This window comes from Channa argus, chromosome 7 (genome assembly GCF_033026475.1).
Source record: "Channa argus isolate prfri chromosome 7, Channa argus male v1.0, whole genome shotgun sequence".
NCBI lineage: Eukaryota > Metazoa > Chordata > Actinopteri > Anabantiformes > Channidae > Channa > Channa argus.
Genome location: NC_090203.1, coordinates 24795975 through 24820346, shown reverse-complemented (window position 1 = coordinate 24820346; position 24372 = coordinate 24795975). Strand labels below are relative to the sequence as shown.

Genomic DNA, 24372 nt, shown 5'->3' with positions numbered 1-24372 from the left:
AAGCATGACGGGAACTGGCTGGAGAGAAAACATTGAAGCTGGGGACACACTTGAGGACTGGCAAAGACTGTCAAAGACTGGACATTTCACACATAAAGATTGTTTGTACCATCTATCACAGAATTCTATTCTCTGACAGTCTGGGAGTAGCACACACCTGACGACTGAATAAGCTGGGTGCAACACACTTGACTCGATGTACTGGAGATAGGAAGTTCTTGCGTGTTATTGTGCCAAAACAAATACAGTCCCTTGCAAAAGTGATAAAACCCTTGAACTTTTTCACATTTTGTCATGTTACAATCACAAAGGTAAATGGATTTTATGTGACAGACCAACAGAAAAATATAAATGGTTTTCAAAATTCCTTACAAATAAATATCTAAAAAGTGATGGGTGCATTTTTATTCAACCCCTTTTACTCTGATACCACTGACTAAAATCCAGTGGAACCAATGGTCTTCAGAAGTCTCTTAATTAGTAAATAGAGTCCACCTGTGTCTAATTTACTCACAGTATAAATACAGCTGTTTTGTGAAGCTCTCTTTGTTAGAGAACATTAGTGACCAAACAGCATCATGGAAGCAACACACCAGACAGGTCTGGGATAAAGATGTGGAGAAGTTTAAAGCAGGATTAGGTTATAAAAAAATATCCCAAGCTCTGAACATCTCACGGAGCACGGTACAATACAATGGAAAGAGTGTGGCTCGACAGCAAACCTACTAAGACATGGCCGTCCACCTAAACTGACAGGCTGGACAAGGAAAGCATTAATCAGAGAAGCAGCCAAAAGGCCCATGATAACTCTGGAGGAGCTGCAGAGAACCACAGCTCAGGTGGGAGAATCTATCCACAAATCACTCCACAAATCTGGCCTTTATGAAAGAGTGACAAGAACAAAGCAGGGACAGGGAAGATGGTCATGGTTGATGGGAAGATGGAAGGTGAACCTCCTCCCCAGTCTCAAGTCTTTTGCAGACTGACAGGTTTTCTTTTAAGATTGCCCTGTTTTTGGCTGCATCCAACAGGACAACGACCCTAAACATACAGTCAGAGCTACAATTGAATGGTTTAGATCAAAGCTGTCAGGATCTCTAACTTCACTTCCTCCACTTTACTTCAAGACTTTTATTTTGCAGTCACTTCCTGTTCCTGATCCCTTTACATTCACTGCGCTTCACTAATCAGTTTCATCTGCTCTCACTACTCTGTTTATATACCTCCTCAGTTCCCTTAACAGGCTGCCAGATTGTCTGATTTCTCACCCTGACTTTCCAACCTTTGTCAAGTTCATCATGGCGACTTACGGTTAGGACCACGCTACATTTATTAACCTGACTCTGCCTGCCACTCTGGTTTTGTGAGTAACTGCTTCCTAATTGACTCTCTGTTGCCGACCACATGAATAACGCTAAGGATTATGAGTACTGCTATCTGCCCATGAAGAATCAAGAGGGTCCTTGTAATCATGTAAGTATAAGGAGAAGTTTTACCACGCTACATCTATGCATTAATCATGCCATGCACACCTTTGTAGCAAACCATGTGATTATCTGCCTACTACTTTATACGGAGCTCAGACGAGTGTCCACCACGTGTTTAAGTATTTTATAGTTACCTGTGTCAAGGACTTCTCCAGTAATACAAGTACATCTTCACAAAAGGAATTCTGATGTATCTCAATGTTATGAACCAAGTTAAAGTCATGAAAGGAAATTATGGAGCCTGGAGCTAAGGGACTATTCTTGGCCTAGTGCACCTTGTGTTGTTTGGAGTTTTGGATATTTAGTCACTACATCTTCCCCAGTGGACACTCCCCTCACAGTTCCCCTAACCCGTCTTCAAGTTACTCATCCTCGCAGCAAATAAGGATCTACCTACACTGCCAGGACCATACTCCACTCTTCCCCATAATACCCCTGTCTCTCCTCCAGAGTCCGCTCATCTCCCAATCACTCTAGTAAGTCTTGATTCATGTTTAGACTCCATATCCCACAAGTCATTGCTAAGACACTCATTTGAGTGTCCTCTCTCATAGAATGGAGTTTAGCACCACCTAGCACGTTGGAGCCACTCCAAAGCTATTTTCCAAAGACGAATTGGCAAATGTTTCACACTCTAGATGTGCAGAGCTGGTAGAGACATACCCCAAAAGACTTGCAGCTTTAATTGTAGTGAAAGGTGGTTCTCAGGGGGGCTAAATATAAATGCATGCCAAAGATATGTATTTGTAAAACATTTAATTATTATGTACTACTTTGTTTTGGTCATCACATAAAATCCAAAAACATAATTTTGTTCTTTTACAGAAAAACTTTTTGTTAGAACAACTGGAAGAGATTTGGTCTAAAGCCTAAAACCTGGTTTATTTACACAGCACATACTTAATGACTGTGTCACTATGGCTGTCTGTCTGTGCCGACTGAGCCGAACTGGGACTAACTAGGTCCAAGTAGTTTGATTCCACGACTGATAACCTGCTTTACAGTTGTTGAATGTCACAGATCATTCATAGTCACTTAGTTGATATCTTCCTATTTCACTAAATCCTGGCCCTCCATCATGCAGTGCAGTGACCCCAGCTCTTCCTGCCTTTTTCTGTCACGATTGCCCTCGCACATCTGTTCACCATTCCCTTGTTAGCCCCTTCGTATATACACTGCCTGACTTCTATTTATCCTCTGCCAAATTGTCTTGACGCCAGTCCAGCCACTGCATTCCAGTTTTTCATTCTGCATGTTTTGGTCTTAGAATTTTGCCTGTCGTTTTCTCTGACCTTCACCTCCCCGCTGACTTTGCCCTCACGATTTCCCTCTCACCTGCAATTGCCTGCATTACAGTGGATACGTTTTTACAGTTCATATTTATTCACTGTCTCTAAATCCTGCCCTATGGAACTCTGAGTAAACCTGATGACAAAGCGATTGTGCAGCATAGCCTCTTTCTCTACTTACCAGTGTGGTGAAGATATAGTGATAATACTCTGTCATCATCCCCATGGCAAGAGCCTGGAAAAAAGTGACAGAAGGAGGGGGAAGAGGAGGGGGGAGGGAATTAAAATTGGGGAGAGAGAGAGAGAGATGTATAAATTAATAATGAAGCACATACAATATTTTGTCAGATTTTGCTGTTTTTTTGGTTTTTTTTTTTTTTTTTGTCTGTACTACCAAGAGTATTCTGCTTCAGTACTGTAGCCACAGGGTTAGAAATAATAAATAAAAACAAAATAAAGCAACAGTGCTCAGTCTCATCATACATTTAGCATATGTTGGGTTTGTGTGATTCTATGGATGTGGGACTTGTGAGTCACTGCCAGAAACATATCAGGAAGTCACGCTGCAGTCACACGGTGGACAAGGATTAGAAGCAGTCATATATTTCAATTGCCCACAGCAAAAAAAAAAAAAAAACCCTTGTGAAATGTGACACTTTTGCTGCTATTGATGTTGAATGTGAGAAAATACAAACATGATGGGTAATATGATGCTGTTTGGAACAGACTTTACTGGCACTGTCAGCAGAGAAAGGTACAAGCCCCTGATCAACATTTCTCTACAGAAGCACAAACGTTGTTGCTCGGGCAAAAACAACTTTGTTGTCTTGCCTTTCATGACTTAAACTGCATTACTTCTCATTCCAGTACTGTGGTAAGAAGCAGTGTTCAGTTGACCCTGTTCCTAAAATGTATGGTTTTATACAGACCGCAATAATGAGTGTCACTTATGTTCACCATTACGATAATAAGGTCATGTTACTAATGTATGTATATGGAGAATTTACAGCACATTAATGTGCAGGCATGGGCTGAGCCGCAGCCTCTGCAATTGTTCTTCCTTTCTTTTATTTTATTCTTCCTTATTCCTATTCTTGTTCTGCTTCAAACTGTGACCAGTGCACAACAGCTGTATGGAGCTGGAGCTGCTCATTTGTTTACAGCTGATCGAGCTGCAGCAGACCAGCACTGTTGATTTAAGTTTTGTTCGGACTTTAAACGAAATAAGGGGGAAAACTGGGAGAGAAGATTCAAACCGCATCTTTCATCTCTGATTACGAGCTATGTGAAGCCTCTGGAGAATGAGGTGGACGAGTGGACTGCACTGATAAGGAAGGATAATATCTTTCGAGAGTGTAGAGTAATGTGTTTCAGGGAGACATGGCTGCAGGACAGAATGCCCGACACATGCATCAGTATTGACGGCTTTAGCACAGTGCGGGTGGAGGAGAGAGAAAAGATCAAAGGAGGGGGCCTGGTCATGTACATCAACAACAGGTTGTGTCACACTGGTCATGAATGAAAGTCTGCTGCCCGGAAATTGAAATGTTGGGAGTGGGCCTCCGTCCATACTATATGCCCAGAGGGTTCATGTTGATTGTCACCTATATTCCTCCGTCAGACTGCGCATGTGACGTCATACAGTCAGTCGCTTCCGAAACAATAAGCCGTGAGTCACCAAAGACATTAAAATAATCCTGAATGAGAAGACTGCAGCGTTCAGGTCAAGTGACAGGGAAGCAGTGAGGGGAGATCCAGGGAGGTCCAGAGATGGCTGTCGGTAAAGATCAAAGAGGGGAAGGATGTTTACAGGAGGAAGCTTGAACTAAGGCTCCAAAAGAAGGATACCAGAGACGTCTGGAGTGGCATGAAAAGCCCCCTGGATATAAGACTAGAAGCCAGAGGGGAGTGTGGATAGATCTAATGGTTGTAACACCTTTTTCAATAGATTTACTGGGCCTCATATCCACCCCCCAAGAAGCTTCACCACAGGTGCCAACATCTCACCCATGCATGATTTGAACACCCCTCCTGTCACTGTAGCAATGACCATCTCAGCAGAGCAGGTGAGGAGAGAGCTATGCAGGCTTTGCCCCACAAAGGCTGCAGGTCCTGATGGAATCAGCCCCAATGGGTACTGTGCCCCACAGATCATGCTTGTTGACACCCCAATGCTTACCTGGATTTTGGACTACCTCACTGACCGACCCCAGTATATCCGTGTGCAGAACTGTTTGTCTGACACTGACCTGCAGCACAGGTGCTCCCCAAGGGACAGTTCTGTCCCTTTCTCTTCACTCTGTATACCTCTGACTTCAGGTACGACTCAGTCCTGCCACCTTCAGTTTAGTTTCGGCGTAAAACTACCTGGTTTTCTACCTGGACAATAAACTGGATTGGTCAGTTAATATTTTCATATTTGTTAGCCAGCTCCATCTTATATGCTGTGGTTTGCTATGAAATATGAAGGTGGCAGACTGTAGAGTCAGAGACTTAGTTTGTCCAGTCTGTTACTAACTGGTTCTGTTCTGGGGGAGGAGCTGGACCCTCTGCATGCTGTGGCTGAGAGGAGAATGTTGTCCAAACTCCTCTCAATCCTAAACAATCCCTCCCACTCACAGCACTGCATGCTGGCTGCACAGAGGAGCACTTTTAGCCAGAGACTGATCACAGTCAACTTCTCCACAGAACATCACAGGAGGTCCTTTCCCCCCGTGGCCATTAAACAGTTCAACTCATCCCCCTTCTGTAAAAAGGAGGGGGACTAAATGGTCAAAATGGACAAAAAGTATTGTTTTTATTTCATTTATTTTTTTAATTTCATTTGTTTACTCCTTTAGGTGGGTTTATTCTTACTTATTGATCAGTAGTTTGCACTAGTACTTGTTTATTGTCTTGGTCGAGTTTTTTCCTTTCCTTTGTACTTTTTCACGTGGAGGGCGGCTTTAAAAATGCAACACATGTTCTGATGGGATCAGCAAAGTTGTTTGAGTCTTGAATCTTGAACCTTGAATCTTGAATAAAACATAAAATAAAACCTTTTTTTTTTCATAAAAACACCCAATCTTTTAGTGCAGCATGTTTGTGTTCAGACAAAAAACACTTGAAAGGTAAAGTTTGGGGGGAAAAAATGAAAAAAAAAAAAAATTAAATAGGATCACATCTGATTTATTCATGTCTAATTCATAATGCTGTTCATTGATGTCAGTTTTTAAATCTTGGTGCTATGATCAGCATGAAAATAATATTGAGGTTCTGAACTGAATCCTACTAGACAATGACGCAGAATGAAACTGCGAGGCAGATTGGTACAGTACCATTAGTGAAGCAGGCTCAGCTACAGCCATGAGCTTTCTGTACCACATAAGAATTAGATCAAAAGATGAAAATGAGTTGCATATGCTTCCCCTTTGACATATAGAAGGGACAGGAGCTCGAACATCTACTATAATCTCGTGCTTCTTCACATTAAAGTGAGCAAATTTAGGTACATGGGGCATGTGATTAGGGACCCTGTGGAAGTAATTTAGTAAACCACTATGAATCACAGATTTAAGCATCTCCAATGGGTTTGGCCCCTTTAGCAGACCCATAACATGCTGGTAGAAATACATTTACCACCTGACCTTGAATTTCACAAAGCTCCATCTGACACATTATGACTAGTAGCCAAAGTGTGTATGAATCGACAATGATTTGATAGTTTGAATTGAAAGATTGTGCTACACATATAGAAGCCATTGCTGTTGAAATCATTTCATAGCTTAGTATAAGAAACCTCAGAACCTGGGTCATCTGTCTCTCCCATCTTACCAGAGAAAATCCAGTAAGTTCACAGAAATATGTACTCATTCACACCATTACCAAGGCAATCTGTCTCTGAAAATGCCCCTCTGAGATGAGATTCTTAAGGAGAATCACCTTGCTCTGTATTATTTCCATTATCATGGTGTGTGTGTGTACAGAGGAGCACTTTTAGCCAGAGACTGATCACAGTCAACTTCTCCACAGAACATCACAGGAGGTCCTTTCCCCCCGTGGCCATTAAACAGTTCAACTCATCCCCCTTCTGTAAAAAGGAGGGGGACTAAATGGTCAAAATGGACAAAAAGTATTGTTTTTATTTCATTTATTTTTTTAATTTCATTTGTTTACTCCTCTAGGTGGGTTTATTCTTACTTATTGATCAGTAGTTTGCACTAGTACTTGTTTATTGTCTTGGTCGAGTTTTTTCCTTTCCTTTGTACTTTTTCACGTGGAGGGCGGCTTTAAAAATGCAACACATGTTCTGATGGGATCAGCAAAGTTGTTTGAGTCTTGAATCTTGAACCTTGAATCTTGAATAAAACATAAAATAAAACCTTTTTTTTTTTGATAAAAACACCCAATCTTTTAGTGCAGCATGTTTGTGTTCAGACAAAAAACACTTGAAAGGTAAAGTTTGGGGGGAAAAAAACGAAAAAAAAAATAAATTAAATAGAAGCCATTGCTGTTGAAATCATTTCATAGCTTAGTATAAGAAACCTCAGAACCTGGGTCATCTGTCTCTCCCATCTTACCAGAGAAAATCCAGTAAGTTCACAGGAATATGTACTCATTCACACCATTACCAAGGCAATCTGTCTCTGAAAATGCCCCTCTGAGATGAGATTCTTAAGGAGAATCACCTTGCTCTGTATTATTTCCATTATCATGGTGTGTGTGTGTGTGTGTGTGTGTGTGTGTGTGTGTGTGTGTGTGTGTGTGTGTGTGTGTGTGTGTGTGTGTGTGTGTCCTGGCTGTTCCACCCTATTCCAGCTGTATGTAGCTATATAGTTGTGTCAGAGTCCTGCCTGCCGTGCTGAGACTCTCACTAAACCACTATGAATCAGAGATTAGGACTGTGTGCAGAGGATGATTAAACAGGCAGAAGGAATAATGGCTGCTGGTATCAGGTGGGAAACCGTGAGAAAGCCTCCAACATTCCATCGGAGGAGCAGCCCACTCAGTGATGACTCAAATTGTGCCATTTCCTAGACATTGTGTTGATAGACAGCCAGAAACATCTCTGAGCTTATGTATCTATATTCCCATTTTTATGATGTCAGTGAAAACAAATACATAATGTTCAGTTATAATAGCTTCGAGATATCAAAGCCATCAACAGGACAGAAAAAGCACTCCCTGATTTGCTGTAGCACTTAAACATTTACTCAGCCTCGACGCAGAGCTCATTTTCTTTTCACTCTTCACATTAATATTATCACTGAAGTATTTGTACAGTCTGTGTTCTTGGTGACAAAACAGGTCTGTCTATATCAAGATAAAAAAAAAAATCATACAAAACTGGAAATACTCTCTTCATTCCAGGAAACTGCATATTGTAAAAGCTGTGATAGTCTGCCACAGAGTTGGCCTCCACACACTGAGGGAGTCTAAGCCAAATGTTCTGCTGTTTTTCAAAGCTGTGAAAAATTTGTCCTAAATGTAGTTTATTTTCATGTAGCATAGAGTCTTCAGATATAGAACAAGCATATTTCCATTTTTATTCTGATATAATACTTTCAACATTGTTTGGGGGTCGCATGTTCTTTATGTTAAGTGCCCGGAGATGACTTGGCACTTTGGCACTGATTAAATGGAATCGAACTGGACTTCATATATGATTGCATGTTTGTGTGACAGCTGAGCTTCAAATGCAGCGTCTGACTCATCTCAGAACTCATCAGAATAGTTTCTCTCGTTTTTTTTTTTTTTTTTTTTTTTTTGGATCCCTGTATTATTATAAAGTAATGTAATGCTTGATTCATAAGGTTTGTTCAGACAGAGGGCAGCACGGTGGCTGACTTGCTTAGTGTTGCTAAATCACAGCTAGAAGGTTGCTGGTTCCTGCTCCGGCTGAATGTGGCCTTTCTGTGTGGAGTTTCCATGTTCTTCCTGTGCTTGTGTGGGTCTCCTCCAGTTACACTGGTTTCCTTCCACATTCCAAAAACATGCATGTTAGGTTAATTGGCGAATCTAAAATTGCATAAATGTGAGTGTGAATGGTTGTCTGTCTGCGGTGACCTGGTGTACTCCACCTCTCCTCCAATTGGGATAGGCTCCAGCCCCCGCCCCCGTGACCCAAATAGGATAAGTGGTGAAAGATAATGGATGGATGGATGGATGTTCAGACAGATAAAGAAGCTAACTTTAGCCACAGTGCAAATTGGCTAATATGGGGACATTAACAGTGATTGTACAACTTACCTTAAAATTATCTACTGTAGGCCTGGCATTGGCTGCAAAGCACCATAAAGCAGCGTCCATGTCTGAGCAAAGGTTTTATTTTGTTTTTTCTGAGAGCAATTGCATTATATTGTAACAAGTAATGTTTTAGTTAACTCTTAATAACATACTGTGGTTATGTATTCTGTCCTGTGTGACAACCAACAATGGTCGATCACAAATGTTGAGTAAAATTATGTTGTTGTTTTTTTGTGTTTATTATGTTTGTTCCTGTTAGAAATAGAGCATCTAACCTGTCTGCAGGTCACTGTTGTTTGGGGTCTGTAACAGAATTTTGGAGGCACCGCTGGGATTGGCATCTGGTGGCATCAGGGATTTTCCCATCTGCTCTCCCTGAGAGATGCCATTACGGATCTTATTTCTAGTCGTGCTGTTAAATGCACTCAACCTGTAATGTCATGTAGAGAAAATGGGACCATGACACTGGCATCCCCACCTACCAGATTGTCAGGACAGAGCAGGGTAAAGAATAATACCGATGACACTTATCACGACCTTTGACAGCAGTTAGACATCACAGTCCCACCTCATTAGACCACATCAAACGTAGGCCTGCTAGCATCGTCTCCTTAAGAGATTTATCCTTTCTTCTGTGTACAGAGTTTAAAGTCCATGGGGGCCAGGTTGGGGACAGTACATCAGACATCGGCTACCATGTGCTGTGTAAACAGATTGATGAGGGACTCAAAGCAAAGCACACAGACAATGAAATCATCCAAGGGGTGCTCCGCATCATCAAACCAGGACAGTTTAAGAACATGCTTCATCAACAAAGATGACCAAAACTTCATAGAGCTCAAAAGTTTCTTACAGTCACACCTGAGTGAACAGATAGACAGTGAGCTCTTCCAGGAGCTAATGAGCACTAAGCAACATGAGCATGAGATTCCCCAACAGTTCCTATACAGAATGATAGGACTGAAACAGCTAGTTATGTTTGCTTCTAAACAAGATAACATGGACACTGAGTATGAACTGAGCACCAAGCTCAAACCCCTCCTCTCAGCTTACGCTGTGAAAGATGAAGCAATAATAAGGCAGGTGAACAAAGTATCCATTGAGGAGAGTGAAAGGCAGCGCAGACTCGGCTTATTTAGACACTGGGGCACAAGTTAGCCTCCTAGACCGCCAGCGGAAAAATACCTACCTCCCCGACCATAAGCTATGGCCACTAGCCAAACTCAGAAGACAAAAGGAATTGAGTGTGTTGGCTGTAAATGGCCAGCCACTACCTTATGATGGTTAGATAGGGGTAGTGGTGAGTCTCCCAGACAACAGTGACCCACATCTGTCAATACAAGTGCCCTTTCTGGTGAGCAGTGTTGCTCTGGATGCCCCTCTGATCAGTTTTAATGTAATTGAACAACTTGTATTAGAGCTCATCCCTGCTTTTCATCAACATGAGATCCACCAGTAGATGTCAGTCACTAAAGAGACGACCAGCAGAAGATTGTCAAGAAAATGTTGCGAGAGGAATCAGCCGCATTTTAAAAGGACGACAATGATATGATGTACCTTTTGGCAAAGGGGTGGATTGTAAAATCGAAATCTCCATACTCAGCACCTGTTGTCTGTGTACGCAGGACAAATGGAATGCTCAGACTCTGTGTAGATTATCGCCTTCTCAATCAACACACAGTACCAGACCGACATCCATTGCCAAGAATTCAGACATTACAGACACCCTAGGTGGGTACAGTTGGTTTCCCATTTTGGGTTAAGGAAAGGCTTATCCCCAGGGGTTTATTGCTGAGGGTTCACGCCACGTAACTGCATTCATAACCCCCTGGGGTCTGTACGAGTGGGTGCGAATCCCTTTTGGGCTGAGTAATGCACTTGCTACATTCCAACATAGTATGGAAGAAATGCTTACCCCCTGCGAGATGATTGCTGCATTCAACATTTGGATGAAATCTTATGCTATGCTCGCACATTTGGGCGACTGTGCCGCAGGAAGGCAGAGCGGTTGTCCACCAATCTCACAGTTGTTGGTTCAATCCCTGGCTGCTCTGGTCACATGTCCAAGTCTCCTTGAGCAAGACACTGAACCCCAACTTAGTTGCTCCCGGTGAGTGTTGGCCAGCTGCATAGCAGCTCCCCCATTGGTGTATGAATGTGTGTGTGATTGTGAGTGTGAATGGGTAAATAAGAAGCAGTGTAAAGCGCTTTGAGTGCCAATAGGTAGAAAAGCGCTATATAAGTGCAGAGCATTTACCATTTACATTTGAGGACTATGTTGAAGGAGTGAGGAAAGTCATTAGAGCCCTACAGAGTCATGCAGTCAAAGTCAGGGCACAAAGGGCGACTTGTTCAAACGAGAGGCGACGTTTGTTGGACACTTGGTCTCGGCTGAAGGGGTGCGTATTGACCCCAAAGAATTGGAGGCAGTGAACGCCTTGAGAGATGAAACGTCAACCACTGTGGGAGATGTGTGAATTACTGGGTTTTTGGGCTACTAGTACTCATATATCCAAGATTTTTCAAGACTGGCCCAACCAATCTATGAGCTTCTCCAACCAAAGGTGATTCCTGAGGCGCAGCCTCTAGGGAGAAGTGGTGAACAGAAAGTAAGATGTGCACAGTTACCATCTAGGACTCCAGTTACATGGACAATGAGACACCAAGAGCCGTTGTGTAAGTTAATTGATATGCTTGGAAATCCACCTCTTCTTGCCTATCCAGACTTTGCACTGCCATTTGTGCTTCACACAGACGTATCCGATAAAGGGATTGGAGCAGTCCTTTACCAAAATCAAAACGGCAAACTCAGGGCGATTTGGATATGGCTCAAGGACAACCCAGCTGAACGATTTAATCGCACGGTGTTTCTCAGGACATTAGGAGAGAAGGAAAAGGAAAGGTGGGAAGACTTTCTCCCTCAGATTGTGCACACATACAGTTGTACACGGCATGAAGCAACAGGCTATTCACAGTTTTTTTTTTTTTTTCTTCTCTATGGCCGAAACCCATGGCTGCCAATAGATGTTCTTCAGGCTATCTGCAAACGAACAGCTCCATACAGCAAGGGGTTATGCAGAAAAATGGGCAGAGAGGATGAACGAAGCTTACTGATTAGCATCAGAAAATAACAGAAAGTCAGGTGCCCGTAGTAAGAAATACTATGACAAGCACATCAAGGGAGTAGTACTGCAACCTGGAGATTGGGTACAGGTGAGAAACCTGGGGGAACGAGGTGGTCCTGGAAAGTTGAGGTAAAATAGATAGTCGCAATTGTTGAGTAAAATTATTATTTTTTTTTTGTATTTTCGTGTAAATAGGGCAAATTTCTGTACATTTACCATGGTTTGAAGTACCAAGGTCTACATTGTAATATTCAAATTACGCCACCAGGAGAAGTATTCACCAAAATGAGCGCTAGTTGAAACGTAACCTTTAGGCCTCTGCTTCTCAGACAGAAACAGCCTGATTGAACGGACACAACTAACGTCTCTTGTCTCTACCTTTTCCTGTCCAAAACACAACATCTAACCTGTCAACAGGTCACTGTTGTTTGGGGCCTGTAACACCTGAAAAAAACAAATAATGCTGCTTCACTTTGAATATTTCATATATAATCAGCTGGTAAGGATTCATGCTCATTTCTTTCTACTTTGGATGTTATCATGACATTCAGAGAGTACTCTCTTTAACCACCATCATAAATGTGGGTCATTAGGTACCTGCACAACATGCTAGCAGGCTCAGTTGGTCATTATGTTTTGTTAACATGTAAACACAGCCATCTTTTCCTAGCTAGTGTGCAGAATGTCCAAATTAACCTATATCTTTAAAATATTCTCACCCCTCTTGTCCTCCTTTGTAGTTTCTACGGTATTTTGAGGTAATGATTTCACAGGTAACTTATTGGTGTGTCATGTAATGAGGATATGAGAGCAGGACTGTTAAGTCTTTCATTACCTCCCATTAGCAGGGGTTCTCTATGACATAATTAATGAAAGGAGTCCTTGACCTTCCCCAGCATTCTGTCACTCAGCCATTGATTAAAAGCCTGGGAGAACGACAGAGTGCTAGAGGTGAATCATGTTGTCTTTAATATTTGATAAATCCTGCAGGCAGAAAAATATGAATGCTTGTTAAAGAAGTTACTCACAGCAAAGGTCCTCTTTTACTCTAAATGACATCCTCAGGCTGCAAGATAAAGTCATTGTGTAGAACTAAGAAAGGAGGACTGAAGTGTAATGTACATGTTACCTTTTTTCCTAAAGGGTATTTGTTAAATTGGCTAAAGTGCAAGTACTTTTTTTTTTTTTTTTTTACCACATATTTTTTTCACACATCTTAACATTTTCGCAGTACTAAATATCAGCCTTTTTAAGGAGGGAAAATTCTACATATCAGAAAATATACCATCATGGGAGATAAAACTCGGTTATTAGACATCCCAATGAAATGGTTTTTTGTGGGACCTGCAGTTCCTTCAGGCAGCATGAGGCTGTGGTTACTCACTGATCCCCTAAATTTAAATAAGCATGTAATTTGTGACCAGCTGTGACCAGTTTACTGCTAAATTGATTCATTTTGAATTAGGAGCTAACGTCTTTGGTGTGCAGTGATGGATTGGGACAAGAACTTACACGTGCACATGCACGCACACAGACACACAATCTCTAGTCTCCTGTGGGAAAGTACTCTGGTTTACATACTAAACCGAAGGCCCCGGCCTCCTTCCACTACAATGTGACTTGATCATATCCAACACAGATGCTAGATGTCACCAAAACATACTGTACTGTATTACTTTCGTTTACTTGTTTTCTGCTTTCGTACAAATGACGAAGAGAAGCACTTTATACAAAAGGACAATTGTGAATGTGCCATCTTTGAGGGTTTTTATTTAGAAACACATTATAATCTCTGGCTGTATGGTGAGGATCTTTTGGTATGTTCTGGCTTTTATTTTGGGAAAACAAAAATACTAAAGGTCTCCAAGTGAAGAAGCTGGGCTTGTATTTTGTAAAAAAACAATAATCAGCCTTTCTCATCCTACTTAAGGAGCTACAGATAGGAATAAAACGACATATTTTACCTGATGGGCGAGTGGAGCTTAAGCGTTCTATGAGCATTGTCCATTAAAAATGGACGTGCATATCTTTAGAGCTGCAGAGAGGTGCTTCTGGGAAGTTTCTGAGAAGTGCCACGGTTCACATGGTGCAAGCACAAGCCCTGGCTAGAATGTCGACCGCGCAGGAGCGGGAAACACGTCACAGCCAGACCCAGTGCAAATGTGGGTTGGAGAAATTTCAGTGTCACTCACAAACGCTCGCTTTGGCACATTCTCCATTTAGAATTTGTTAATAAAAACTTAAAGTTGACAATAGTGGAGAAGAAATCAGAAAAGCTGAAAATTGTTGTCTATCGCATTTCCATTTAAACATCCACAGAATATACCAAACAAACAATACATATACTGCATGGCAGGTGTAGAATGAAAAATATAATACAACTATCAGTATAATGTTACAGTAGACATACTTTGGCAGTGTGTGCATTCTGCTTTTTGTTTTTTCGGGTAACAGACCTTCAGATAACCTGCCTACTTATCTGCTGCAGCCACAGACAAATAAGAAGACAGTAGATGTACTCCTGATGTACTCCTGAAGTGCCCACATCACTGTCACTCCATCCAAACCAGTGGCCTTCATCACTTTTTTAAAATCTGCCAGTTTTTGTACCTCAAATCAGGTATTTATTACTACATATAATACATGGTTGTGAGTAGTTAATTGTGGCTAACATAATTCTGCTCACTGTGAGGTTTCTTTCTTGTAACAATGACTATTTCCCACCCCTCGCCCACCCACTTTTGCAGTTTGAGTACACTTGAGTATGCTGCATTTCCCAGTTAATGTTTCAAATGATTTCATTTCATATGTAAGCATGCAGAATTACATACACTGTATGTATGTGCACACACACACACACACACACACACCTGCTTCAGGATCCCGGCAGCCATCTCGTGGCCACAGTCAAAGATGATGTGGAACTCCTTCCCCCTCTTCATCTCCTTTAAAAGTGGCTTCGCATCCTTAGTGTCTGCGGGCAGCTGGCGGATCTTTAACCGGATGTTGTAACGTGATGGTGCCTTTATAAGTTCTTGCAAGCGAATCAAACCTGTAGTGAAAACCACAATAAATACAAAAAAACAAATAAATAGAAATCCGTTTTCTTTTGCCTCAACAGTCATTGTTATTTCAAAAAAAATAGTCCCAGTTGTAATTGGTGCTTCCATGAGGCTAATACATTCCCTGGAAAGCACATAGCAGTATCTCTCCACTCCTGTTCATTGGCAATGGTGGGTTTAATTAGAGTGAGGATCAGAAAGCTGCAGGGTTATATGTTTGTTGTCAATTCATTTCTAATGAAGTCAGTTTCTCTTCACTACCCTTCCTGCCTTCTCGTACTATTCACTATCCTAAACACATTTTTCTTCCAGTGCATGTTTCTATATCCTCTTTCTCTCTCTCCCTTTTTGTCCTTCTGATATCATCCACATTACATCTAGACAGCATTTGAGCCTGTGTCGCCTCAGACCTTGATCCGACTGTATTAATATTCTCACAAAGACATATCAGTCCTGCACGTGACCTGACATTCATCATTCATGTTAGATAGCATTCATTCTCTGCTCACTATCGATCGCTCTCTTTCTCCGGAGGCAGCTCACTCTTGTGTATAGGATATGTGTGAAGTCAACCTTCAAGCTGGGGAAATTGACTTGGACTCCAACTGAAGCACAAACATTTTAATTTTGACAGATAAGCTGCTGTGTTATCCAATAAGTATTTTTGCTGATCTGATGAATCATTTTTGTGTCACAGATAAAGAAAAGCAGGAGTCACCAGCAGAGGTGGGTTTTTTTTTTTACTTCATGCAAACTTTGTTACTAAAATCAAGATTGTTTTCCAATATCTTCACAATGTGTAAGCTTGATGAATAAATGTATTCTCTTTTTCTATTTTGCTAAATGCAGTTCATCAAATGAATGGTGATTTTTTTTTGTTTGTTTTCTCCGTTTAAGTCTGTTCTCAAGAGAACAAAGCTATATCAGTCCATCGTTACAATGCTACAATACAAGGTGGTGGTGGATGTACATTTTTTTTGACTGCAAACCTCTTTTTTCCAGCGTTACTTCTGCTTTTGGGCTTTTATTTGATGTCAGCACTCACGCCTTCTCAATACCTTTAGCTTTACCTCCACAATCAACGTTATTACTTTCACCTGTGACCTCACCTCTCTACTCAAGAACCCCGACTCCTTGTTGCAATCACCAGATTGTCTGCCAACATTGGTTGACTCTCCAGCAATTTGGGATATCATGCCTCGACCTGATTTTATGTATTGAACCTGTTTCAGTCTCTGACCTGCCTTATAGCCCCTGCTCTTGCCCAAATTACTCTGACTTCCCTGGTAGCAGACCTCGACTCTACTAACCAGACCTACTCTACTGCCCTCCCCTCCGGACAACCTTACTCTGTCCTCTCTGGCTTATTGGACACCGTTCTGACTTTGGTTGTGAGTACTAGGAGGATCAGTGCATGTGAGACTGTCGTAATGAAAATCCCTGCTGTCGTCCTCTTCCCCTACTCTCAGCATTCCTTTGGCCCTGTCCCACAAGCCCCACCCCACACTCTCTACCAGACCTCTCATTTCTATGCCGGCTCGCTTCATCTCCCCAGTAAGCCCAAGTTTTCTCTCAGCGCATACTATTGATTATTATTAGATCTGGCACTAATCTGTTTTTCCAGATTCCCAGTTGAGCCGTCTCCCCTTGAAAACGTTCTACAGTCTTTGCACCTAATTCATTAATAAATCACTGAAAGCATCATGTGGAGCTCTGGTTGTTTAATTGGATCCTGTTGTTATAGGAGTGTATTCACACACACTATAACAGTACAATCTTGCCATTATAGACCCAACCAGTTCCAAGTGTCGGCGCTCAACAGTTCAAGTTAGTCAAGAGGCTCGATTTAATTCTTTGGAAGTAAGATTGTAGAATGTGTCCCAGAATATGGCGAGTGCTGGCCTGTCTTCTGCCCCTGTTCCATCCCCTATGCCAGCTCCGGTATTTGAACAGAACGTAGTGATCATGTCCGATGGGGAACCGAAATTTCCACCGCCTGAGAGATAAGGTGGGGAGACAGGGTCTGTGGATCCGTTTCTCACACAGTTTAAGCTAACTTTGGAACTTCAGCTTTCAGCATTCCCATCTGAGTGGGCCAAGGTTTCTTATGTTCTCTCGCTCCTCACCAGCCAGGCTAAACTCTGGACCACATAATAGAGGGAGATCAGTGGAAGACGGCAGTCAATACCCCTTCTGGCAACAACTAATAGTGATTCCGTTTGGGCTTACCAACGTTCCTGCCGTCTTCCAAAACTTGGTCAGTGATGTTTTGGGAGACACGCTGAATAAGTTTGTCTTTGTCTACCTTAATGACATTCTTATCTTCTCCTGTTCTGAGACCGAACGTGTCCAACACGTCCACTTGGTCCCCCAGTGGTTCTTACAGAACCTGATATTGGTAAAGGCAGAGAAGTGTGAATTTCATGCCTCATCAGTCTTGATCCTGGGGTACATAGTATCTACATGCGTGCATTCTTCTCCCGACGACTGTATCTGTTTAGGGAGACAGGCACTACTTGGCATAAAATTGGCTTTGGAAGAATGGAGGCAATGGTTAGAGTGGGCAGAACAGCAATTCATGGTCTTTACAGATCACAAAAATCTGGAGTAGCTGTGCCAGGCTAAGGGGTTGAACCTGCTGGGTTCTGTTCTTTATCTTTTTGACTTTGTCTTGTCCTACAGGCCAGGCCAAAATAACAGAAAGGGGTGTGCCTTATCACGGCAGTTTGATGATGATTCGAAAGGAGAGGATGTTCACACTGCCTCCAGTGGCCCTACTGGGAGCTGCACGGTAGGACATCGAGCAAGACGTCCTGGATGCCTTGGAAAACCAACCATCCCCCGCAGCCTTCGCTGTCGAAAAACTATATGTCTCAGAAGATCTTAGATCCAAGGATTTTAAATGGTGTGATTCATTCCGTTTATCATGTCACACTCGTTTTTCTCGCACCAATCTGACAAAGCTTCTGGTGGCAGACAATAAGGAATATGTGTCTGTGTGTCCCATTTGCGCCCAGTGCAAGACACCCCGAGAAACCCTGGTCTTAGATCTCCCTTGACTTCCTCATCAGCCTTCCTCCATTTAAGGTAACACCACAATGCTCACCGGTGTTGACCGATTGTTTATTTTATCCCACTTTCCTGTTGCAACAGGTCTTCAGGACCCACGGCGTCCCCAACGATGTGGTCTCTGACGGGACCCCCAGTTCACAGGCAGGTTCTGGCCTTAATTCTGCTGTCTGCTGGATATAACTATTTAGCCTATCATCCGGTTTTCACCCACAAACCAATGGCTGAACAGAGAGAATGAATCAACAACTAGAAACTGGTCTATGTATCTTGTGCAGCCATAACCCTGGAATGTGGAGTATGCACATAATTGACTGCTTTCATCCACCACGGAATTACACCTTCCCAGGTAGTTCTGTTTACCAGCCACCATTGTTCCCCAGTCTGGAGTCTGATGTCACAGTCCTCTCAGCTTTTGCTCTGGTGAGGCGCTCCCATCTGGCATGGAGAGAGGCTCGCCAGACCCTGCTACGTTCTGTCCAGACATATGCTAAGTAGGCGAACTGGCATCGTTCCACGGCTCCCCGCTAATGGCCTGGTCAAAAGGTGTGGCTGTCCACCACCGATCTGCCTCTCAAGGTGGAATGCAGGAAACTGACTCCTCGGTTCATCTGAACCTTTCCCATCACTAAGGTTATTAATCCTGTGGCAGTGAAGCTTCAACTCCCCAGACCTCTGCTCATCCACCCGACATTCCACGTTTCTCGAATTAGACCTGCCCTTCTGAGCCAGCTCATTAAGGGAATAGGAATTTTAAGGGAATGTAATTGCAGAAAGACTTTATTTTCTATTAACATACTGAGGATAGATGGACAATTAATGTAAATGGCAATTTGCAAATAAATTTACTATTGGCTTTGTTATGTACAGCTGTTCAACAGCGCATTAGCACATGTATCTGATCAGCCAATCACATGGCAGCAACTTCAATGCATTTAGGCATCTAGACATTTGCTAAAGGATGAATGGATGGCTACTTCCAGCAGGATATTGCATCATTTTACAAAGCTAAAGTAATCTCAAAACCGGTTTCTTGAATATGACAGTAAGTTCACTGTACTCAAATGGCGTCAACAGTCACCAGTTTTTAATCCAGACGAGCACCTTTAGGATGTGATGCATCATCAAATCTCCAGCTGAATGCATGTGCAGCAACTGTGTGACGCTATCACAACACGAACCAAAATCTCAGGCTCTTTTTCCTGTAGTGCTCATGTTGCGTTATGCCATTATTTTCAATTTACTCTATAACCTCAAATTTCTTACGATAAGTTTTAGATGCGGTTGCTGAAATTCAAGTCAAAGTAGCTGTAAATGTATTGGTCTGCACATCCACCAACAGACACACTGGTGTAAACCAGTGCAGCAATCTATTGTGTCTCTGCCCACAACCCACTGTCCCCAGCTGTTTGGCCTGTGGCATTATTTGTTTACTTCCTGCTTCCAGATGAGTGCACTGCACTTTGGGACACCAGCCTGTAGTCTGCTGGAGCTTCAGCACTACGTTTCTGGCTTTCATTAAACCAAACACTCTGTCACACGCTGATGATGTTATCCCCAGAGTGTTGACCTGTGAGACACTGGCAGTGTTCCATTTAACCATCGCATGACAAAGTGACTGCTCTGCTGTGTTGCACAGCATCTCAGCTGGCTACATGAACACTATTGGGTATGATAGAAACAAAGCAGAATATAAAAGTTTGCAGTTGTGTCACGGAGCTTTTAGTAGCCATGGATATTGGTGAAGCAGATGTGTGTGACTGTGCCAACAGTATATGTGGGTAAAAACAAGTTTTAAAATATGATTTATGTTCTGTATTCATGGATGCATTCAGCGATGACTCAGCTTTGTGTAAGTGTGACAGTGGGATAAACTGGGCATATTACCACCTGTTTATCATGTTAATAAAGAGTATTAACACAGAGATAACAAACGTGAGGATTACTCTATAGGGTCTACAGGGCACAGGCAGAGGGGCTCCAGAGGTCAGGGGACCCATAGGACTCTGAATGACTCTGTGCTCATTTTGTGTCTTGTGCAAACAGGAAATATAAACAGAGGCCAACAGTGCAATTAACTCAGAAATGAAACGATCAAAAAGCAGTTCAAAAAAATATTTGTGATTTTTGAATCAGTTTTGTTGTGTAAACGCACACTTTTAAGAGCCCTAGCTGTGTTTCCAGCACAATGGTGGAGTGCTTAGAAGGTCCCTGGTTTGAATCCCTGGCCGGCTTCAGCCTTCCTTTGTGGAGTTTGAATGTACCTCTTGTCCTTCCGTGTGTTTCCTCCAGGCACCCCAGTTTCCTCTCACAGCCCAAAAACATGCCCAGTAGGTTTATTGGTGACTCTAAATTGCCAGTACGTGTGAATGTGAGTGTGAATGGTTGTCTGTCTGTGTATGTCTCCCTGTGTTGGCCCTGATATAGACTGGCAACCTGTCCAGAGTATACCTCCTATGCCCCCTTGCGACCCTCAGAGGATTAGCCGTTACAGAAAATGGATGGATGGAAGGGTGCATGGCTTGCTTTTCCATGGACTCTAGAACAACAATTTATTTTTCTGATCTGATTAGCAACAAAAACAACAAGGTTAACAGAGCTTACAAGGGTAAACTAAGGTCAAAGAATGATTATGGCAATGTGATTATTATGTGTTAGATATATTTTAATATTTCCAAATTGCAACATTACAAAACAGTCTTATTACCAAAGATTTCTAGAATTTACAATATTGTCCAACATCTGGCTGATATTTTATAGTTGTTTTCATATTAACTGAATAACAGAGCAGTTGCACACTGGCTTTTTACAGAGGTTTTGTCAGCTTTATCAGTGGAGCAAGTTTGCTGAGTTGTCATGGAGACACTGCATGTTTGTGGTAGTGTACGATACTTTCTTATGAAAAAAATATATCAGATTTAGCCTTGAATACAAACTGGAAATCTAAATGACACCTGCTCTGAATTCTCAGTAACTATCTTAAGCTAATGAACCACTGAAACCAGCTTTTCTTTTCTCTTTGTACTAAATTAACAAACCTCTCATTTTCTATGGAGGAAAATAGCCAGAGGCATCACCTCAGGTCACACTATAGTATTGAAACATTTGTTTTTAAACTTCAGAACCTCACAACACAAAAAATTGGACCAACATGAGGCCAGCGAATAGAATTTTACAAATTTGGGACACAGATTTAACAAAGAATCTGTGCCAGGTCTGTCACAATCTATTTAGTTGCATCTGGAGTGGTTGCCAAGCAGAATGAAGAGAGGTCTTCCAACATGGTTAACATCTTATCTGAATTTTATCTGGTGTAATTTGCAGTTGTATGTGAGAGCAAAAGAGTGACCGTGTTCTATTTGACTTGAATCCAATCTCTTCTGAATGTTTAACGTTGGGTGAGCTGACCGAGCTGAGGAGAAAATCAGCTTTGGCTGCCAGAGCCGCTGTTTTACGGTTAGTCAGTTAACATCGATAAAAGCAGGCCGACACATCTGACTGCTGGACTCGCTCATCATAAACACATGTCAGAGCATCTCTCTGGCTCTTCCTCTCACTTTTTAGACAGCCCTTCTATTCTGCTTGGTTGAGTCCTACCTTCATACCTTTTCAAAATCTACAGACAAAATCTAGTGGGGGAACATTTGTGGAGAGGGAGAAAAGAGGGGTGTCAACGCCAATCAGTATTGACGGTGTTTAATGTGCGGCGACTGCTCCAGGATCCATATTTAACTCTTCATGAATATTTCATCGCCTTTAAGCATTTATTAGGGGGCCGTCGGGGAGTCTCCTGAGCGTAACACAGCCCGGCTGTGATAAATATCCTTGCGAGGGAACGGCCCCTGAAGCATCCCCTCCCAACTCTCCCCTTCGAGTATGTCGCTGCCGACAAGCAATAAGAGTTCCTTTTACTGGGCTGCTCAATCATCACTGGCTGCGAAAAGTGATTCTCAGAGACAGCCGATCCACAGCTCTGCTATAATGGGAGTAATGGCCAATGAGTCACTGAGCGCCAGACTCCCGGGGTCAAGGTTAATGTGACCCTCGCCACAACGTCTGACTTATTTATGTTGAATTAAATGCATGGAACACGTTGGGGAAAGATTAAAGCAGGCCCGTGGTCAAAGGTTCTAATGGGATTTCAGGAATGTTTCCTTACTTTAAATACACTTCGGTGTGTAAATGTGGGCCAGTCACAAAACAAATCTTTATTAGATACATTGCACTATATTCCACCTCTAAATCATATGTGCTCAGCCCATGCCTCAAACAACCATGCAATTTTTTCGCCATTAAGTCTACGCTTCTCTTATATATGGTGCTGTGGAGTCAGTATAAAAAGTTGTTCTTCTGCCACAAAAGGAGTTCAAAGTAATTAATTTGGGAATGGGAGCAAACATCCTTAGTTACTAAATGTAGTCCTAACACAAATCAAATGATATATGCACCATCTGCAATCTCAGCTCATAGTTTATAATTACAATGGTGCATTGCTGGGTAATATAATATTACACTGACAACAGTTAAGTATTTATTGGAACTAAATATAAACCAATATTATATTACCAATATTAAATTCATAAATAAGACATTGCATAAGCAACCACATGAATAAATATAATCAAAATGAAGCTGATATAATAAGGAGTTGGTGAAATGATCCATGAATATTTTAAAATGCTGAATGTGAGCTGGCTTTTCTTGTGGAGTTTATTTCATCAACTGCACTAGTTTTGCATCATGGTGACTTTCCGTGCTCCTCGTTGGGATGGTGCACTTGAGTTCCATAATATTTTGCTTTATCGCTTTATTCCTTGAAGAGAGAACAATCAGTTCTTACGGGTTCTTCTTAAAACGTTGATTAGTTAGACCAATGAAGATGCAGTATAATCTAACAATACTGCAATAATGTCCTCCTTACATAATGTTCAGCTTTTGACAAAACTCTTTGAGAGAAGTGTTTTTCTCTGTTTAGTCAGACTGCAATCTTTCCCTACCATTAACCAAGTGCTGTCAGAGTTTAAACAAAACCATTTAATACATGAATACTTACAAAACATGGTTGCTGTATTGCAAATTGGGGGAAACAAGTTTTTGGGATTTTAATCATATCAGCAGATTTGCTACTTGCAATATGCCTAAATTAAAAGCATATTCCCATTATGTCAGTAGAAAAATGAATCTGGTTGCGTGATTACAGTTTAGTGTGTGAGTTGTCAATGCCATCCCAATTTCAACTCACTGAGAATATCCAGAAACATTGCAGATTATATGACAAGTACAAAGAAAACACTGCAGTTGCCATTAACATTCCAGCACAGCAAAGGTGGGATTAACAGTGTGAATTGTGAGCCCTTCTCCAAACAAGCTGTTGAGTGGTAGTGGAGCGTATGATGGTGCTGAGACTGCTGGTGTGGACACACACACATACACACACACACACGTCAAATCAAAACAGATTACTGGAGCGGTCCTGGGACTCACTCTGAATTACACTTAGAAAACTCCCACTGATAGAATATAAACTAGTACACTCAAACAAGAACACGCGAGTTCATGTGACTTTGTTATACATATGCAGCATGTTACTATTGCATTTATTAGCCTCAGCTGCAGAGAAAAACAGGCCTATTATATTAAAGATGTTAGAGACATTGAGAGATTATTTACTTCATCTTGTTTATTTGCTGTTGTTCACTTTCAGTATCAATGCGAGTGACTATTAAATATGGAATTATTTAGTATAATACAATTTATATTTAATTATTCTACTTTGCTGCTTTTTTAAATCTGGGTTAAGATATTGTTAATGAAAATTCAAGTCCTCCTATTGTATTCTTTTGATAATGATTGGCAACAGGGCACTTATTATGCATTTGATTATTTTATACATGGTAATAATACACATCAGAATACAGTTACTGTACTGAGTTTGAAGTTGCAAAAATGTTCACTGCAGGAAAACAAAACGAAACCAAAAAAAAAAAAAACTCCAAGTTCAGCCTGCTTTTATACTACTAGTAAAATCCTTGTACAACTACAACCAAGATTACTAGTAAAAATACTCTTCAAACAACTACCTTTGCCACTACTGCACTGCTTATTGTCTGTTACT

At 41.7% G+C, this 24372-nt stretch overlaps 1 protein-coding gene across 4 annotated transcripts in view; it reads right to left on the bottom strand.

Annotated features, from left to right (window-relative positions):
• The window catches only part of grik2 (glutamate receptor, ionotropic, kainate 2), a 257673-nt gene that overhangs the window by 132938 nt on the left and 100363 nt on the right, over nucleotides 1–24372 (bottom strand). For all 4 annotated transcript variants that reach the window (XM_067510929.1, XM_067510928.1, XM_067510932.1 and 1 more), the window contains exons 5-6: nucleotides 14997–15178; nucleotides 2958–3011 (exon numbers count right to left, since the gene is read on the bottom strand). In XM_067510929.1, the coding sequence (XP_067367030.1) occupies nucleotides 2958–3011; nucleotides 14997–15178 (236 nt within the window). The remainder of the gene's footprint in view (nucleotides 1–2957; nucleotides 3012–14996; nucleotides 15179–24372) is intronic.